The sequence below is a fragment of the Phoca vitulina genome, unplaced genomic scaffold (assembly GCF_004348235.1).
Source record: "Phoca vitulina isolate PV1807 unplaced genomic scaffold, GSC_HSeal_1.0 scaffold5, whole genome shotgun sequence".
NCBI classification, from domain to species: Eukaryota; Metazoa; Chordata; class Mammalia; order Carnivora; family Phocidae; genus Phoca; species Phoca vitulina.
Genome location: NW_022589708.1, coordinates 69,096,162 through 69,116,360, shown reverse-complemented (window position 1 = coordinate 69,116,360; position 20,199 = coordinate 69,096,162). Strand labels below are relative to the sequence as shown.

The 20,199-nt window shown below is 41.4% G+C and overlaps 1 protein-coding gene across 5 annotated transcripts in view; it reads left to right on the top strand.

The window, feature by feature from the left end:
* FRY (FRY microtubule binding protein) overlaps nt 1-20,199 on the top strand; it is a 426,749-nt gene that overhangs the window by 90,716 nt on the left and 315,834 nt on the right. For all 5 annotated transcript variants that reach the window (XM_032403234.1, XM_032403231.1, XM_032403233.1 and 2 more), the window contains exon 2: nt 7,184-7,356. In XM_032403234.1, coding sequence (XP_032259125.1) covers nt 7,184-7,356 — 173 coding nt within the window. The remainder of the gene's footprint in view (nt 1-7,183; nt 7,357-20,199) is intronic.

The following is a 20,199-nucleotide window of genomic DNA, read 5'->3' as shown; positions in this document are numbered from 1 at the left end:
TTCTTTCTTTCTTTCTTTCTTTCTTTCTTTCTTTCTTTCTTTCTTTCATCAGAAAATCAAGACACCAGGCAGCACATTAAATAGCTTAGTCCTGGTGAACAATGATTTGTTTGTTTGTCTGAAACCAAAATTTACAAATTTAGATTTTTAGGTCAAGGAATCTTATTTGAATAAAAAAATAAAAGAAATTTCTGAATACTATCCTTTCTGCTCTCCCCTCTAATACCAAACAGAACCCCAAACATGTGAGAGAAAGCAAAGGCTGAATCTAAGAACCAAAACCAGCAAAAGGAAATCTCATGGAGGCAACATAAAAGACCTCTGACACATTTCAGGAAGTCAGTAGACCAGGTCCAGGATTGGTGAGACCTCTTTCACAGCAAAGCGTGTGTTGAAATTCAGGGTTTTGGTTTGGTCAGACCATCAGACAGTGAGGAAATATGGCTGCTCTAAAAGCTAAAGTTATCTTGCATTGCTTTACAAGATGCACGGAGTTTGTATCGAGGTTAGAATGAGTCTTATGATTCACCAGACCGGTCAGCACATCAGAGGTGTTCTGTCCAATTCTTAACGCATTTTTAAGAGGCAAACGGGCTAACCAGAAGTAATTTGCCAAGATATGAAGGGTCAAGAGGCTTTATCAAAGGTGGAATGCTTGAGGAACTAAGACTAGAAGTGGCCAAGCCGGTTGGGACTCTGAAGCAATAGCTCAGGAAAGAGATAATGAATCCTACCACTGGGTAGTGACAGCAAAGGTACAAAAGAGGACACAGATGAAAAGATGTTTAAGAGATAACATGACATCATTCAGGCAGAATAATCCCAGGGTTCTTAGCTTGAGTCCCTGGGTAAATGGTGATGCCATTTTAGTGAGATCAGAAACTCAGGAGCTGCAGGTTTGGAGGGGCCAGTTTTGTGCTGAGTTCCCACCAAGAAATGTTTGGTATGCAATTGAATATACAGATCTAGAACACTATGGAGAAGTTTGGGATGGGTGTGCATTTAGACTTCATGGTCCAGAGATGAAAGTTGCAATCGGAGGTGAGAATGATGAGTGCCACCACTGCTCCTGCCATCTCAGTTTTACAACAGTCACTTGCCAACTTCCTTGTAGCAAGCACACTTCTGAGATTACACTGCCTAGTATTTGGACAAGAATGTTCAAAAGCTTTATTCTTTTATGAATGCAAATTTCAGTTCAATCCCGTAAACAGAAGATAAAAATACGGACCATCAGCCCTTCCCCGAATAGACCATATGGATGTTTCAGGAAGTAGTGTAGAGAGGGAGACTTGTTTATGTTGTGCCTTCTCCCCAAAGAGCTCCACAACAAGCCCAGAAAAATGTGCCCTTAAGCCCTACCTTAATTTGAGAACAAGCCAGGCAGTTACACCAGCATTTTGCTGAGACTTGCAAAATTGAACAAGGAGGAATGCAAGCGTAAATGAAGCTGGATTTCAAGCCAGTAAGAACTGGTTCTAGAGCTTATTTAAAAAGGTTCAGTCTGCATGCCATTCAAAACTTGTGTTAAGAGTCTGCTTCAGCAAATCCCTGCATCACAGATTCCGGAATACATAAAGATGATTCAGGGGAAGGGTTACTTACTGGAGCCAGCGGGTTTTTTTTTCTCTTTTTACATTTTGTTCAGGACTACTAAATTGTTTGGAAAAGTTGGAGCCGGTTTTTCAATACAGGTTTTTTTAAAGTAGGTGTCTTCCATATGTCTACTTGGTCGTGGTGTTTAAAAAGCATATACTAATACTATCTTTTGGGTTTTCCGTCAGTCTCCTATAGGCTAGGAATCCCCGATCTTGTTTTTCTAACGTCTGTGCTTTTGTATGATGTAATGCGCTGGTGTGGGTAAGGGACTGCTGTACTTGCTGTTTTATGGACAGTGGGTGTTACGTCCCATCTTAGTGCCTTTGTACAGCTTCTCCTCACCTGCTTTGTGAACTCACCCCTCCTCTGAAAACCCTTCCCTTCCCATCCTCCTCTCCATCGGGAAGAGTTGACTAAGTAGCTTGTTTGTGTCACCTCTGCACAGAGTGCTCACTCTGTTGAAATAAATAGTTTGTTATAGTTTTGCTTCCTTCCTAGATTGAGAGGTTCTTGAGAGCAGACACTGGATTTAGCATAGTGCCAGACACATAATAGATGCTCAATAAATGGGCTTGCCAAAGAGAAGGATCGAGAGAAGAAGGGAGGAAAATAGACTTTCGAAGAATCTGAGCAGAAAAGACCTGAGACATAGGAGGAAAAATAAGAGATAATGCAATGGAAGCCAAGGGAGCAATTTTTTTTTTTAGAGGGGGAAGGGGCAGAGGGAGCGAGAAAGAGAGAATCTCAAGCAGGCTCCATGCCTAGTGCAAAGTCCAAAGCAGGGCTGCATCCTACGACCCTGATATCATGACCTGAGCAGAAATCAAGAGTCAGACACCCAGGGATGCCTGGGTAGCTCAGTCAGTTAAATGTCTGCCTTCGGCTCAGGTTGTGATCTCAGGGTCCTGGGATCGAGCCCCACATCAGGCTCCCTGCTCTGCGGGGAGGCTGCTTCTCCCTCTGCCTCTGCTGCTCCCCCCACCCCTGTCTCTCATGAATAAATAAATAAATAAATCTTTTAAAATTAAAAATTAAAAAAAAAAAAGGGTCAGACACCCAATTGACTGAACCACCCAGGTGCTCTGCAAAAGAGCAAAGAATTTTAAGAGGGCAAGGCTGGTCATCAGTTTTAATTGTTATCGAGAACCAATGAGGTAAGTACTGAAAATCTTCATTGTATTTTTTTAGGAACTGAGAAAAGATTTCCTCAGGCATAATCACACCTTAGATAATACTGCAGGTGTTGTTACCAACACCAAGCAAAGATGCGTTGGCAAAAGAGGTGGCCATTGACTTCTTAGAGAGAGACATCAGTGGAGTTCCTTGACTTGGTGATATGCATCATATCAGAGTGCTGTACAATTATTTTTTTCCTGGTGGCAAACCCACTGGATAATGGGTCCTCTCAGTTTAAAAACTGAATAGAGGTTCAAAAATAAGAAATATTTGTAGAATATTCAGTACAACCAAGTCAGATTGAGATTTGAAAGATAATTTGGTGAATCCTCACCAGCCTAAAATCGTCCTGATGGATCGTTTCTTGGAAGGTGATAACGAGAAGGATGGTTAGTTGTAAGATCGCACAGTTCTAAACCTGCAGCTTCCTCACAAAAAAAGCAAAATAACTCAGTAACACTATTTAAAACCTACCAAAATTCACAAGGAAATCGTGGCTGCAAAGTGAAGAAATGTCTTTCAACGGAATATTTGAACATTCTAAGACAGGGAAGATAATACCTTACCAGAAAGGATAAAAGGTTCATGAGATGGTAACATCATTTAATATAAAAGACACAACTTCTGGAAGGATAAGAAGCTAGGATAATTCAAAAGAGATTAACATGTTGGATTTTTCTGGAGAATGGAGACCTTCAAAACAATAGTTAATACAAAGTGTAGGAATACAGAATATCCATCGTATATTTTAAGTTACTTAAATTATGCTGTAAGTTTTGAGATTCCTCTGAGCCCAGAGCCCAATATCATCATTCTTTCGGCTGCCTTAAAAAAAGAAAAAGGGAGGGTGCCTGGGTGGCTCGGTTGGTTAAGCAACTGCCTTCGGCTCAGGTCATGATCCTGGAGTCCCGGGATCGAGTCCCGCATCGGGCTCCCTGCTCGGCAGGGAGTCTGCTTTTCCCTCTGACCCTCCTCCCTCTCATGCTCTCTGTCTCTCATTCTCTCTCTCTCAAATAAATAAATAAAATCTTTAAAAAAAAAAAAAGAAAAAGGGAAGGGAAGGGAAGGGAAGGTATGGAAAGGGAAGGAAAGGGAAGGAAAGGAATTCCACTTTTGGATGTTACCATGAAGCAGGGGCAGGTGTGTACTTAACATTACAATCTCTGAATGTTCTCATGTAGACCAAACCAAGCTACGTTTGCTGTGGTTGATTATCATTTGTTTTGGCAGCCAATTTAAATATTTTGAAAGGAAAGTTTACTTTTTTCATGTTCGCTGATTTAATACTACTTTTAAATAAATATTGTGCTTTGTTTTCACTGCCCTAAAATTTTAATAATAGCAGATTCAAGCTGTTCCCACTTTTCTCTTTAAGGAAATATACTGAAGGAGCTAGAATCATATCTGCTTATATTCCCTGTGAGGGGAGAATGAGTTGAGCAGGAAAGGGATTAATTTGAACATATCAGGAACCCTCCATCCCCCTCCTACATCATTTAAGGATTAGGGCTACCTCTATCATAGGGTAGGGGTTTTTTCTAATTATAGCATAAATCTCAGGAAAATACCATAATTACGTGCATTTTAATATGAAGAGCCTGAACATGGGTACTTTATTATTAAAGCAAAACTCTCAATTATTCTGCTTTTTCTCACTTTCTCACTTTCATCTCATAAACCTTCAGACCTACTGACAGCTCAGTGACGAGGGGCAAGCCTCGGCAGGTCAGCTGGACCACTCCTCAATCATATAGTTGATGCAAAAGGAATCTGCTTAAAACCAAGAATTATTTTAGGAAGATAGAGAAAGACCTTTCAATTCCTTTTAGATTTCAGATACACTTAATAAAGCAGCACAGTGTTGTAATGTAAAGCATGGGCTTGAACAGGAGCTTTGGAGCCAGATAAAACCTATGCTCAAATCTTCCCTTCCCCAATTCCTAGACATTTGATTCAGTGCCTCAGTTCACTCAGCTATAGAACAGGGTGATTAGGAAGAATCAATGAGATAGTGCATGTCGAAGGCTTAAGCAAGGAACCTAGCTGGTATTAAGCATGCAATAAACAACAGCGTATATACTTAATTCTATGCTTCCAGCCAGCCCCTTAAAGACAAAGGCAAAATTATACGTGCACACCACGCAGGTGTACCTGTTGCACACTGTGTAACAATAACACCTTTTCTCGGAGACTCCCATCTCACCTCACACGCACTTTTTTTTCATTATGTTATGTTAATCACCATACATTGCATCATTAGTTTTTGATGTAGTGATCCATGATTCATTGTTTGCGTGTAACACCCAGTGCTCCATGCAGTACGTGCCCTCTTTAATACCCATCACCAGGCTAACCTATCCCCCCACCCCCCTCCCCTCTAGAACCCTCAGTTTGTTTCTCAGAGTCCATAGTCTCTCATGGGAACAATCACACGCACTTTTTGTTAGGCTCATGACGAAACCGTGAATTAGGTAAGAAACAGTCACTGAATAGCTCAAACTTCTGCTTGTCTATTGCTGTATTTCTCCCTGTTAGCATCAACATTTGTGCCCTAGGACTCTACCCTGCTGTGTATTTGAAACTTCAGTGCTGGTCTTGAGATTTTGAAATGATTTTTCTGTTATTAAATCATTATCTCGAAGTTTAAAAAATACTTTTTACTTCTTTACTTTCATTAAGCTGAGGGAGATTCAAGCAGTCTCATGGGCTTTTAAAAATGGTTTGGTACAAACCACTCATTGTTTTGAAGTTAATGATACATTGCTACCTGATAAAGTAGTTCTAAGTCCTGTGAGGGAAGTAGTGTAGGTGTTTCTCAGATTTAGTAAAATAACCTGATAATCTAATATGTAAATACAATTGCTAGGCTATAATTATATGTATAATTGCTGGATTATAATGGCACCCCTGATCTGGATCTAATTGTTAAAAAACAATGCTTTTCTCTTCAGAAAATCTGTTGTGGTTTGAAGACCTGTTGTCAAAAGGGCATAAAGAGAATAGAGAGGGAAACTTCTCTTAGCGTGGAGGTGTATGCTTATCTAGGTAAAGACACCCAAATTCCGAATTTTAACAAATAGTAAAACCTACTTGGCATCCAGGAAACCAAAGTAAATAGTGATTTCTAAACAACCCCAAAATCCTTTGTAATGTTATGTATCTACCGATTCCTAGCACTGGGAAGAGAAAAGGCAGATCTTATCTTCTTTATCTTCTGACCCCCCCCACACACACTGCAGTCAGAACAGAAGAGAGGTGTGAGTGTGAGAGTGTGTGTTGGGGGGAGTGGGGAGGGTGAAGGAGGACAGGAGAGAGGGAGGACACAGAGGACACAGCCCTGGGGCATGGCTGGAGAGGTTATGATTTCTGCACAGTCAGTTAAAGAAAAGAGTGCAGAACATTTCCACATAAATAGAGCAAGGGGGAAGGGAACAAAGGACACAAAAATGCAAAATCCGGAAGAGATAGAAAGCAAACATATAAGAGGTCAAATGCTGGTTTTGCTCAGACCACCAACCCAGCTGACCGTGTTAGCTGAAAGCAAGGCAGAGACCTGCAAGGATAACATTTACTTTTTATCTGTTGAGTGGAGGCCGTCATCACTTCTACCAGCGCAGCGTGTTTGCTAGACCTCTGACTTTGCAGCCAGACTGCAGAACTTTTGGAGCAGTCATCTGCCAGGTAGAGCACAGACAGGATGGAAGGGCGGGTCGGGGAGCGGTGCTGGGTTCCCGGCACTACTGCTCTGCTCCATACACACCCCCAGCGGGTTCCTTCCTGATCATCACCAACTATCTCTCATCTCCTTCTTGCAGCCAACTTCCACTTGGCCGCCTGCCAGATGAGGAATTTCATAAAGACGGATGTTTGTTCCGTCTATGTGGCTCGAAACAAAAGGGTACGAGGGAATGTAAAAATGTTTCCCCATGTAAAAAAATATCTGTAAGAGTTTGAGAAGTAATGAGAAAAATAAGACTTGCAATTTGCGTGGGTATTTCTTCTTAAGTAGTAAGTCGTGTTTACTTTAAGGCATTGCCCCAACAGAAATGCCACACAGCCACCTTCACACTTTGTAGGACCATCTGCAGGAGCATGCGCCCGGGTGCCTGCGTCTGCTCCAATTCCCCGCTCTTCTGCACCTAGTGATTTTTGGGGGGAATCTCTCCTCCCCCCTGCTATTAACTGTTGAAAGGAGGGGCCACTTAGTAATTCTACACCTGTTCGAGTCCACGCCTATCAACTTGCTAAGCTTCCCAAACAAGTGCAGGGTAAAGCACGAGAACATCCGAATCTGGGGCTGAAGTGGCAGTGGTGGCTGCCGGCTTGGGGTTGGGCTTTTTAGATTTTTGTTCAGAGTCTCGAATGTATCTCCTACGATGGCAGTTGATGACAGCAATTTATATTCCAGAACGAAGAACAAACTAAATTCGTCTCAAAATGATTATAAATCGTCAAGACGGAGTAGCCTGCCGCCTGAACTACTCATAGGAAATGACATTAGAGGGAGACTTCAAAGAAACTTGAAAAATTTGGAACCCATTCACCTGAGGCGCCCAAAAAAGAGACCGTCCATATTTCCAGGTAGGAATTGTTTAAGTTTATACCTGCCAGTAGGGAAAAAAAGGACTGTATTTCATTTATTATGATCAGATGTGTTACATTTAAAATTAACTTGGGACATTTGAGAGCTTAAAGTGGCCAGATAAACATGTTTGAATGTAAAAAATAAAATGATTCCTCAATCTGAAAGAACCCCCATCTTCTTCCTTTTCTTTTCTTTGTTTATTGTAACATCTTTCAGAATCTGTAAATAGGCGGCTATTTTATTACTTGTCAGTTGCAGCCAGATCAAGGAACTGCTTTGCTTGCAATCTGGAAGAATTCCATGCTGCATTTCATTTTCTGGCGTATTTTCTTTATTTTGCAAGATTACTGGATTGTTGAGTGAAGCTGATGTTTGTGTGCACCAGAAATTAATACCATTAAATACTCAAATGCATGCTTCAAATTCCTGTCTTGCATCAGAGCCTAAAACCATTTGTAGTAAAGGGCTCAATTAAACAATGTGGATGGTGAAATGCATTACAGCACAGAAGACTCATGGATTTCAGTCTGGATGAAGGGACTCCGATGTCTGCTTCAGGTGTCCATGCCTGGATATTACAGATGTGTAGATCATTTGATGCCTGGGACAGTGACCCCAAACTGAGGTATCACTGGAGAGTGATCACTGGAGAGTCTGAATTATTTAGTCAACTTGATTTCAATGCTTATTTACATTGGAATTTCCTGGAGAAACTAGAAGTGGCCATTTTTGTTGTGATTGATCTATTGGGAGTCTTTACGGAGGATAAATTAGACCCAACTGCCAAGGACCAACTCTGTGATGCTAGAAAACAAAACAAAAAATAATAATTCAATCAGGTTTTACTTCATAAAAATGGAATTGACTTCCCCTAACAGCTGAGTCATTATCCTGCTTTAGGAAATAGCTAGGAGATGATTTAGAAGCACGGGGACTCAAGGCCACAAGCTGAAAATTACATTTCTTAAGGAAGCTGCTGTTTTCATGAATTTCTTCTCGGTTCAGTGATGTGGCTCTGGTGTCAGACTCTGCTGCAGAAAAAGGTGAAGCCCAGACTAGAATGGGCCAGAAGGATGAGTGTTGCAGTGCGAAGGAAGGGACAATGTGAAAAATGCCGTAAGGACGAGCACAGGGGTGTCTGATGTGTCTAGAAAAACAGCTACTTTCTGCCTGCTCTCTTTGATCTGAAGGCACCGAGGATCCCGGGCCGGCCTTATTATCCTGAAGCGGCCTCACAGGGAGCACTTTCTGTGGGGTTGGTTTGCTAGCACTTCTTCAGGAATGTTCTCCCAGACCTTTTCTTCACCTTCTGCCTTTTGCCCTCTTTGGTTTAACATCACCCGGATCCATTTATGTTAGGATGCACCCTGCCTTCCTCCGCCACCACCCGCAGTTACTTCGTGGAGGCTTCTCTTTCTTTCCAAACAGCCAGACCCCAGGGCCCCTCACCTCTTTCTGCCATGATTCCCATTCGTCTTCTCTTTCTATGAGGTCATCTCACTCTGGGCTGTCAGCTACAGCTGCAAAACTGTGGGAAGACTCTTAGCTTGGACTTCACAGAGGTTATCCTTTCTGGGATCTTGAACTGTCATGATTAACAACAGGGTGGTGTGAAAAGGGCACTGCACGGAGGGGAGCTGAGTTCTAGTCTAGACCGTGTCCCTGAGTGGCTCTGTGTTCTCTGAGCCACTCCCCTGACCCTGTGGCCTTCAAGTACATGATTTGTGTCTGCCCCCCTTTCCCTCTTTGGGGACCATGGCAGGAGATAGGCTCTTCTCTTCTTCCAGCATTTCAGTCAGGGTCTTCAACTGACAGGTGAGAAAGTTACCTGGACAAAGTCTGGATAATACTGGCTACTTGATTTCTACATTCCTCTTTAATTAAACCATGACTTCGTTGTCACACAGGTTGTCCTAACTTCTCTTTGCAATGGATAACTGCACATCCCACCAACACTCCTAAGCATCACCTGAAAACAGAAATGTACGTGGATTGTGATGACTATTCCCATCTACTGCTATGTAGCTGCACATAATGAGCCAATAAGATGTATGTGGGACCTGAGAGTCAGAGAAACTAAGATGCATCTCAGAATTAGCAACTGGCAAAACTAGGGCTCAGACCTGGGTATTTTGACTCAGTGTTGAAGCTGTTTCTGCTCGATTACGCTGCACTCCGTTGTCAACTGTTGTTGCCATTTGTCTGATGGGATTCAAGAGTAGAAGACCCGTCAGCATGCCACTGTGCGTTCACTCTGACCCTTATGAATGCACAGACGTACATACCCTCCATCTCAGGTCTCATGTGCTCAGTCCTGTGCTGTAATTGTTGACCGATTGGTTGATCGGTTTATCCATTCATTCACGAACTATTTGTTTAGTTCTCACACTGTGTTAGGAATAGACCTTCAAGGATCTAACTGCATATCACCCTTCTCTTCTGTCGCCCATCTTTCCTCTAAGGGCCATCTCACACTGCAGAGAGTCATCCACCCAAGATGTAAGTCTGGTTGTTTCATTCCCTTGATTAGAATTCTTCAGTGGTTATCACTGTTCTTAGGATAAAGTCCAAACTCCTTCATGTGAAGTATAAGAGACTGCATAATCTGACCACAGCTTCCCTCCTCAGCTTCTCTCTTGGCATACCTACCCCTTGCATCTCAAACAACTCAGCCAACTTCCAACCCCCATGACCCATCATGTTTCCTCTTCTAGAATACCCTACCTGCATAGTTTCACCTAATTCCCACATTAGTTTTAGGTGTCAGCTTGACATCTCTTCTTCTAGGAAGTCTTCCTTCCCCCATCTGGGTTGGGTCCACTCTGTGTCCTTCTCCTCCTCCTAACACCTGGACTTTTCCCTAGCACAGCACTTATCACGCCGTATTGTAATTGTCTGTTTACTTGTCTGTATCTCCTACTAACTCATGAGCCATGGGCCATATCAGTCTCCTTTACCTTTGTATCCCTAGTACCTATCACAATGCCTGGCACATACTATGTGCTCAATAAATATTTATTCAATTGATTCAAAATGCACTGCACTGAATTAACTCTTGGCATACCTTGTTTTCTGTCTTCTTCCAGACTCTCTTCATGCCATTCTCCCTGACCTCCCAGCACACACACACACACACACACACGCACACGCGCTCACACACTCTTACATTCCAATTATGCCCTGTGTTTCATTCTCCACCTGGGCTTCAAGGTCCAGTTAAAATCTTCTATCTTCATCTTCTGCAATCATCCGCCTTTCTTCCTCTGACTTCCTGGCATTGTATTCAGTTGTCTTAGGTTGTGAATGGGTTCAGTGGTCACTTTGTCACTTTGTGGCAACTGTTAAATTTTTGTTTGGATACAAACTCTTGGAAAATAGGGACTGTATCTTATATGCCCTTGCATGGCCCACTTGTCCAGGAGAAGGAATTGCACATAGTAGGTGTTCAGCCAACATCTGGTGGTTAATTAACTACTTTGCCATGAAGCTGGGTCCATTCTGTAAGGCCTGAGTCTAGCTCCAGGAAAACACTAGTTGGCAGATAGAGACTGTCACAGGGGAAGGTCTGTATACTGCCTTTCATCATTTTAAGAACTCCTGGTGGGGGAAAAGTGCAGGTGTCCCTTGTCTCAATGTGTAATTCATTCATTGAAATATGTGTGCGGCTTCTGCTCTACACCACGAACTATTCTAGACCTTGGGGAGATAGCAGAAAATACTAGTTTCTGGTCTAGGCGGATGGGAAAGAATTTTCCTAGCTGGGTGCCTTGCATGTTGTGCAGCTCAGTAAATGCCTCTTGAATAAAGGGACTCAAAGCACTGAATCTTTAAAGGAAAACATTACACTTAAAAATCATATTTACATACAAACATTAAATACTAACCATTTTTTCCCCTTAAAGAAGCCTCAACAATAGAATGCTAGCTCAAGCTGAAGTTCTGCAATTTCACCAGGGTCTGCGCAGGCCCAGTGTCAAGAGTGTATGTCTCTAGCAAGCCCCAGCCTCGTCTCCCCCTCCTCCTGAAAGAACTCCAGCGGCTCTGTAGCAGTGGGCTTCAGCTCAGTGAAAGAAAGGGGAGAGAGAGAGAAGCGGTCCTAACGTATAGCATACACACAAGCATGTCAGATTGAAATGAGCATCTGCGTCTACACCTGGAGCCAGTGGGGCCCAGGTGCCAGGTGTAATGGGCTGTTCCCTCCGCATTCTTAAGCAAACAAGTTGGTCTGAATAATCAGCTAGTTCTTAAAATATCTTACTGATTTTTACAATCATCTGCTGTGAAAAGCAAGCGCTCATCTGCTTGGAGGAAACAGGCGGTTCCATGAACTTCCTTGTTGCTTAGTCAGAGGACAAGCGTGGTGAGGACTACTCACGTCCAGAGGAGTAGGGGACTCTGGCCAGCATTCACAAGGCAGATACAAATCTTGATTCTCATTTTTAGCTCAATTCCATTCAAAAGGCATGTATTTTTTTTCAAATCCACAATCTAAAAAAAAAAAAGTCATTCAAAATCTTAGTAGTTTTAAAATCAAAGAGATTTTGAACATTTCTAAAGGAAAACTGTTTTTCTCATTTTCTCGACATGCGTAGGTTTCTATTGGAAACACAAGGTAGCCATTAGAACGATGGCACGGGGATGTGTTCCGGCCTCCCTTAGGGTGGCCAGAAGGAGACTGTGGGGATGGGCAGTTTGATTCAGGTCCCCTACTTATCACAGGCACAGTAAAAGACACTGTCAGTAAGCATGCCTCCTCAAGTATTGTGTTCTCTGTTAGAGTTCTGTCCCTCCGGAACCCTGCTGAATAGTGCATTTGGTGACATTTCAGCAGGGCCTCCAAGGGAGGGGGCTCTTTAGAGATGTGCTATAAAAAAACTGCATCCTGGGATTGTGTTCCGTTGTCATTGGCTGTGAATAGGTTCAGTGGCTCTGCTTGGTAAGGACAGGAAGTATACTTCATACACCCCAGTATTCCCCACGACACCCACCAGCATGCATTGCATATTAAGTGTGTAAGAGGTGGTGAAATAGTCCGGCGAGGTGGAAGACGTGTGACAATAAATGTGTCACGACCCCTCTGTGGGCCACACCCCTGGCCACCTGGTCCTGTAACTTCGTCTAGAAGCTCCTTCCAGAGCAGGTTGTGCTCAGGGCCCAAAGCAGAGGGAGGCTCAAAAGCAAGAGTTTGGGGGCACCTGGGTGGCTCAATCGGTTGGGCATCTGCCTTTGGCTGGGTCATGATCTCAGGGTCCTGGGATCGAATCCCGGGTCGGGTTCCCTGCTCAGAGGGGAGCCTGCTTCTCCCTTTGCTCCTCTCCCTCTGATACCCTCCTCGCTCATGCTCTCTCTGTCTCTCTAATGGATGACTAAAATCTTTAAAAAAAAAAAAAAAAAGCAAGAGTTTGAACTTCTATTTTAGTCAAAGAATTTCACAAAGTAAATATCTGCCTCATAGCTGGGTTCAAGTTCGGATCCTCCCTCTTGCTAAATGAGTGAAGTCACTTGATTTCTCAGAACTTATTTCCTTCTCTGAAATGAGAATGAAAACACCAGTTTCACAGGTTGCATTAAACTCCAGTGAGATAACGCATGACTATAAAATGATACACAATTGCAATTGCAGGTGGGCTCTTATTCTTTGGTGGTAGTAAAAGTATGGTTCTTCATAATTAGTGCTTTTCCTATTACTAAGTGGGTAGTAGGTATGATTGTAACACTTTTGCAAATCTTCATGGTTGGCAAGTTCTCCAGAGTTGTTAATCAGACCCTCTGCTAAGGTAAATCCTATATAATGAGACACTAGTAAAAGACCCATTAATTTTACATTTCTCATAAAAAGAGGAGGATATGGAAACTCTTCTTTGTGATTCGACATCCATGTATTTTCTTACCAGCAATCGTTAAACTTGAATGTACTGTCATGTAAAGGCTCTGAAAATTGTTTGAGATTAGAAACATCAATGTCTGGGTTTTACAAACTTACTTGTAGCCCTGCGGTGTTTAATAATTTTTCCTAATTTTGCCGGTGTAAGGCCTTGCTTTTGGAAACTCAGCCCCTAAGCTCTTTTTTGAACTAAAACTTGGAATAGGAAGGTAATTGGTATGCACTTGTGATTTTAAAAAATTGCTTCTATATAAGATTGTAAATGAATTCATGACTTGAAATTAATCTTTTTAAATATTAGTGTTTAGACTTCAAAAACTTTTGAATGTCAGCATTTAACAATTTGACTTAAAGTATTTAACAATATTTATGGCATTTCTTATTAAAAACTACTGGTGCAACAAAAACAGGTAGACTGTTTACTTAAATAATCAAATTTATTTATTGGATAAGTTTATTCCAGGGGATGAAGTTTTGTTCTTGTTTTCCTTTGTTATATTTTCTAGAAAGAAACAAAACAGAAACCTCTAATGAATTTATGAGTAGTAAACCAGTTACTTTTAAGGAAAACAGAAATGCTGATGCTGTAATGTTTATATGCGTGATTTATAAGCAAGGGGAAATATGTTTTACCTTTATGCAGGGACCGATGGTGCACTCAGCATAAGGAGAAGGCATTAGATTTATACTGCCACGTCAGGCTTTTCTCCCTGTCATAAAAAAGAATAAAAAATAAAAATATAGGTTTCTGAATTCAGGATTTACTATATAAGTATATGGAAAAGTGGCTTAAACATTTCTGTTCTAAAAACAGTTCCTTTCCATTTGTTGATCTACAGCAAATGTGTAACTTTACAGATTTAAGAGTTCCTATACACTTTTCCCCCATTTTTAAATAATGCTCTAAATATGTGTTCACATCTAGACTAATGAAAAGATTACATATGCTTACATCCATGTAAGTTGGTGTTTACTCAATATACTTCAGTGGTGATTTTTAAGCATTTTTATCTCTTTGCATAAATAATGTATTTTGTTTTTGTGTTTTGTTTTGGTTTTCCTGTTAGTGACATTTTTTTATTATGTTCAGTTAGCCACCGTATAGTACATCATTAGTTTTTGATGTGGTGTTCAGCGATTCATTAGTTGCATATAACACCTAGTGCTCATCACCACACGTGCCCTCCTTAATACCCATCACCCTGTTTTGATGAGCACTTTATCTGAAACTAATGATATACTATTTGTTGGCTAACTGAATTTAAATTTAAGAATAAATAAATAAATAAGGTACTTTCAACAACTATTTAGGGTGGAAATGGAACATCAGATAGTCAGTTACATGAGAAACCACCACACCCCCACATGCTTTTGCTCCAAATACTTTGGGACTATCTAACTATCATAAGGATGTTTGCCTTCAAAATTTAATTAAGATACCTCCTGGTTTTCTTTAAGATCTAGAAGGATATAGATTTGGGAGTAGGGGGTTACAAGAAGAGATGAAATAGGTAATTATTTCCTGGTGGTGTGCTCGTACAAGCTCTCATGACAGGGTGGTCCGTGTATTTTTCAGTCATGATTTTAAAACCTTTCCATCCCAAGTGGGTCATGAGTTTAACTTTTTTTGTGTGCTGAGCAGCTGATTGTCAGATGTACCTCTGAACATCCTGGAAACATCAGAGGTCCATCTGGACCTCTGAACATCCCAGCATCCAGATCCCAGAGACAGGAGGGCTGCAAGGGTGGTCATTAGATCAGATTCACCGATAGTGCGTCTTCACTATCAAATGCCACACTTCTTTCCCCACCCTGACACTTAAGAAAGACTAAAGTCATCTTAATGGATAATCAATGCTAGATGGCATTTTTGAGTAATTATTGGCAAGAAAGACACAATTTCAAGAAACATTCCTTAAGTATTGAAGTAGTGCTCAAGGGTAACTGGAAGATATACATGAGAAAGACTACAACATCTGTTCAACAAAAATCTAAACTCTCTTGCTAAGTGAATGTCTATTAGGTGCAGAACACTGTGCAAGGGGTGGATGATGGTTAAGACATTGATTTGTTCTCATATCTAATTTTTTGTTCTCATATCTAATTTTTTGCTAAGAGAGCAGGGTGCATTAATTTGGGCACTCAAGCTTCTCCAGCAACAAATATTTAAGCCTCTCTGTTGTCCCAGCTAATGGCCATACTGACACCATGTCATCTGGCACAAAAGCTCTAATTGGCAATGAAGCATCTCCCTACAGCATAGTCCCAGGGGACCTTAATTCTCCTCTTCCTCCTCCTCCTCAGAGATTCTTTGCTGGGGCTTTGTTCCTTTTTGTAATTTGTGCCTTTTTTTCTGAGCTCTCTAAAAAAGAGCCAGGTGGGAAAGAGTCCTAAGGTGAAGATCTCTCCATGAGGCTCAACTCAGCAAGGTTCCAGTCCTTTGAGGTATTTGGACTCCTGTATAATTAGAGGAATATTAACTTACCAATTCAGGGCAGAGTGCAGAGGTGCAGGCTACCCATCTCCAGGTCCTAATCTCTGCTCAGAATGATAGGATAAAACATTCTGCCACCTCTTGACCATTTTTTAAAATGGTAACAATGTGTAATGGACTGAATGTTTGTGCCCCTCCCTCAAATTCATATGTTGAAGCCATAATCCCCAGTTGATGGTATTTGGACATGAGGCTTTGGGAGGCAATTAGGCCATGAGAGTGGAACCTTTATGAACATGCTTAGTGCCCTTATAAGAAGAGATGCAAGAGAGATGATCACTCTCTGCCATGTGAGGACACAGCAAGAAGGCAGCCATCTACAAGCCAGGAAGAAGGCCCTCACCAGACATCATATCAGCCAGCACCTTGACCTTAGACTTCCAAATCTCCAGAACTGTGAGAAATCAATGTTCGTCGTCTAAGCTACCCAGTCTATAGTAATTTGTTACAGCAGCCTAAACTGGCTAAGCCTCAATGCTTGTTAGAGGCAGCCAATTGGATGAATGAGAAACATTTAAGCCCTTAAGAATAAAAGCTTATAAACAATACAAGTAATATTATAAAATACACAGAAACATCCAATGAATAAAAAGTTAATGAATATCATACATGATACTTAATGCTGCACAGAAATCGCATTATTCAGAAAGAGGGTCAACTACACCTACTGCACTTATTTCCTTTCGTTATGGAATCATATGCATCTTCTCAAAAGAAATATTGCCAAATATAATTACTTTTAACAAAGATGTCACAAGCTACTACCTAATTACTTAAATAGAAGGCAGTGCATCTTCGGAAAATTGTAAACATCCCAAAGTTATGGCCTTGCATGTTGTCTTAATTTCTGCTAAATCAAGGCTTTGTCATTTCAGATATACCTATACTGTTCAGTCAGTCCTTCTTCAACAAAAATTAGGGGCCTAAGATCTGTATGCTTCACCAAGCTTAACTAATATCTATAATGATAGAAGCCATTTTATTGGCAATAAATCAGCTTCTGATTCCTACACCAAACACTCCCACACACACAAACATGGATGGGCAGGAAGAAAGGAAGTGGTCCGGGATGATATTTTTCATAGACAACCTAAAATGAAAACACAAAGTCCACATCAAGGCAGGGATGGTAGTGGGGGAGGGAGATGCAGAAGAAATCCGTCAGGAATTTGTCTAATGTGCTCAGCAGAGGGCACTTAAAAAGAAAAAAAAAAGGCGAAAAGAAAATAATGTGACATCCACATATACAGTCACTTCCTACAGCAGGGAATATGTGAGGTGGTTTTTATCTTGAAAATATCCCTGCTATGGACAGGGCAAGATGACTTGCAGGTATGAAACTGGGTTTGGTGTTGCCTTTGGGGAGTGGGAAACTCCCTAGATGTTAGCTACCTGCTTAAAAGGAAGAGTAATAGGAGCGTCATCATTGTTTATTTGGTAAGTAATGGTTCCCTCTTTAGAAGGGTTTTCTTAAAGTTTCCAAACACTGAAAATAGTGATGAGTTAACACAGGATTGAATCAGGTGAGCTAGGGAGAATGAACTTTTCTGTTTCATCCTTTCCACCAAACAACAGCAAAGGATTATAAACCAACAACCCAACCACTGCCTCTGGGGGATTTATGGGGATCAGTGGGGGGAGAAGGTGGAGGAGGAAGAGAGAGAAAGAAGCCCCCAAAGTGTTGATTGGCTTCTCCTTATTGTCACTCTCCTCCTTGAAAGGCTTCCTAGCTCAGTATGTACATTATAGCTTTAAAAAAACGATATTGGGGCGCCTGGGTGGCTCAGTCGTTAAGCGTCTGCCTTCGGCTCAGGTCATGATCCCAGGGTCCTGGGATCGAGCCCCGCATCGGGCTCCCTGCTCAGCGGGAAGCCTGCTTCTCCCTCTCCCACTCCCCCTGCTTGTGTTCCCTCTCTCGCTGTCTCTCTCTCTGTCAAATAAATAAAATCTTAAAAAAAAAAACAAAACACAATATTAGGGGCACCTGGGTGGCTCAGTTAGTTAAGCAACTGCCTTTGGCTCAGGTCATGATCCCGGAGTCCCAGGATCGAGTCCTCCATCAGGCTCCCTGCTCAGCGGGGAGTCTGCTTCTCCCTCTGACCCTACTCCCTTTTGTGCTCTCTCTCTCTCTCTCTCACTTTCTCTCTCTCTCTCTCAAATAAATAAAATAAAATCTTTAAAAAAATAAAAAAAATGAAAATATTAGGGTCTAGCTTAATTGTATTTGGGCAGCAAAGATACAAATTACTAATATATGAAATTTTGATTTCGGACAGAAGTACAGCATTGCATGTTGCTTTCATTACATTTGAAAATACAGTATGTACTTCAATCAAAAAAAGGAAATACATTCTGTAGGAGTAGGTGAAAAATCTACTCAAATATCCACTACATTCTTTTAGTAAATATAGTAGAGTGATATAGTTTTGGTTTTGCTTCTTTAGAGTGTGGACATTTAAGATGAACAAACACTATAAAATAGATTAGTATGTAAAAGTTGTGCATAAAGTACAGATTAATCAGCTGACTGGGATTCTGCCTTTACCCAAGAACCTAATTTCTCATACTCTGCAGTTATAATCTTAAGGTACCATATTGCTGCATGCTACTCATTCCTGAATGAGTGGTGTGCAACATCTGTTTAAATGTGGCATAATAAACTATTGCATATTTTAGGAATTAAAATAAAAGTTATAAAATTTCTGAGCACTTGGGTGGTGCCCAGATTCCAGCTCAGGTCATGATCTCAACATGGTGAGATTGAGCCCAGTGTCAGGTTTGGTGCTGGCCGTGGAGCCTGCTTAAGATTCTCTCTCCCTCTCCCTCTGCCCCGACCCCTTCCCTACATACTCATCTCATGCTCACACTTTCTCTCTGTTAAAAAAAAAAAAGGTATAAAATTTGAAATCAATGAATCTCATTCAAAGTGCCAAACATCCCTCCAATCAACTTTTAAGGAATGTAATTAGGTGCAAAGCATATCTCACTTGCAAAAATTTTTATTTCATTATTGGGAAAATAGGGAGAAGTGTGCCGATTTTTAAGTCCTAGGAGTTCATCAAGCCTAGATCTTGCCGACTCTGGACATCAGTGAGCTGTTTCAGTTTGTCATCATTGTTGTTTTAACCAGTGATAGGGGATCTTGATAACCTATGGCATTTCCTCAAAAGTTTAATTCCCTCCTAATTATTAACCTACTGATATGCCGTTGAGTCCAAGGGATTCACTATTCTTTCAGAGCTCAGACTAAAAAGTGCTTGGTAGTTGTGCTGTTGAAGAACCTAGACAAGAAAATAGCTCTTTTGGTAGTGAGCACAGTAGAGAATTGGAGAATCATCGAATTTTGGACCTGAAAGAAGTCTTAGAATCTAATTCACTGCACTCATTTCATAGATGAAGAAATAATAGACCTACACAGACAGCTTACATTGATGGTCTCCTGCTTCCCAGTCTCATCTTCATGATATCACCACAGAAACCTAGATGAAGAACCTCTGGGGTCATTTTTTATGAACAGAGAGAGTGAGGAGAAAATGACACAACTTTCCTTTCCATAGGGTCCTAGAGGCAAGCAATTCATGTGCCAACCTGCTTATTCAACCTCCGCGTGTCCACCATTTTGTACACTGTGGTGGCCGGGAGTGGTGGACAGGTGAGGTTGAAAGTTTTAAAAAGTACATGTCACTCAGAGTTGGTAAGACTCAACTGGGGTGGGTGGGGGTGAGTCTAATCTCGTGCATGGCATCAAGATCTCAGCAGGTTTTATTTTTTATTCTGTCTTCCAGAGATTAAAAAAGTCTCTTTCTTTGACAAACACAATCAAGTGAGAGAGAAGAAATTTCAGTATAAGGTAACTTTAGTTCAAGGAGGCACACAAGAGGGGCACCTGGGTGGCTCAGTCAGTTAAGTGCCTGCCTTTGGCTCAGGTCATGATCCCAGGGTCCTGAGATCAAACCCTGCATTGGGCTCCCTGCTCAGTGAGGAGTCTGCTACTCCCTTTCCCTGCCCCCTACCCCCAGTCATGCTCTCTCTCTCTCAAATAAATAAATTCTTAAAAAAAAAAAAAAAGGAGGCACACAGGAAACATGATTCTCCTCAGGGGGAAAACCTAGACCCTATATAAATATTTCCTTTTTGGGGGAGAGGATCAAGAGATATGTTCCTTTTGAAAGGGAAAGGTCTCCTGAATTTCCATTGCTCCGATGGACTGAGATTTGCTACTATTCCCTTATGACGTTGAGGAAAATGAGGCATATGGAATTTCAATATTCATTCAGCACAAATGACTTTGATTTAATCTTAGATGCTCCTGTTCTTTAAAAGCTTTTTCAGCCACCCGTGCCACATGAGATTTTTTTCAACGCTTACTCTATCAGTATTCTTCAACCTCTAGTCATCTTGGTGGCTCTTTTCTCTTTTTCTTCTTCCCTCTATCCTTTCAAATGCCTTTCTACCACCATG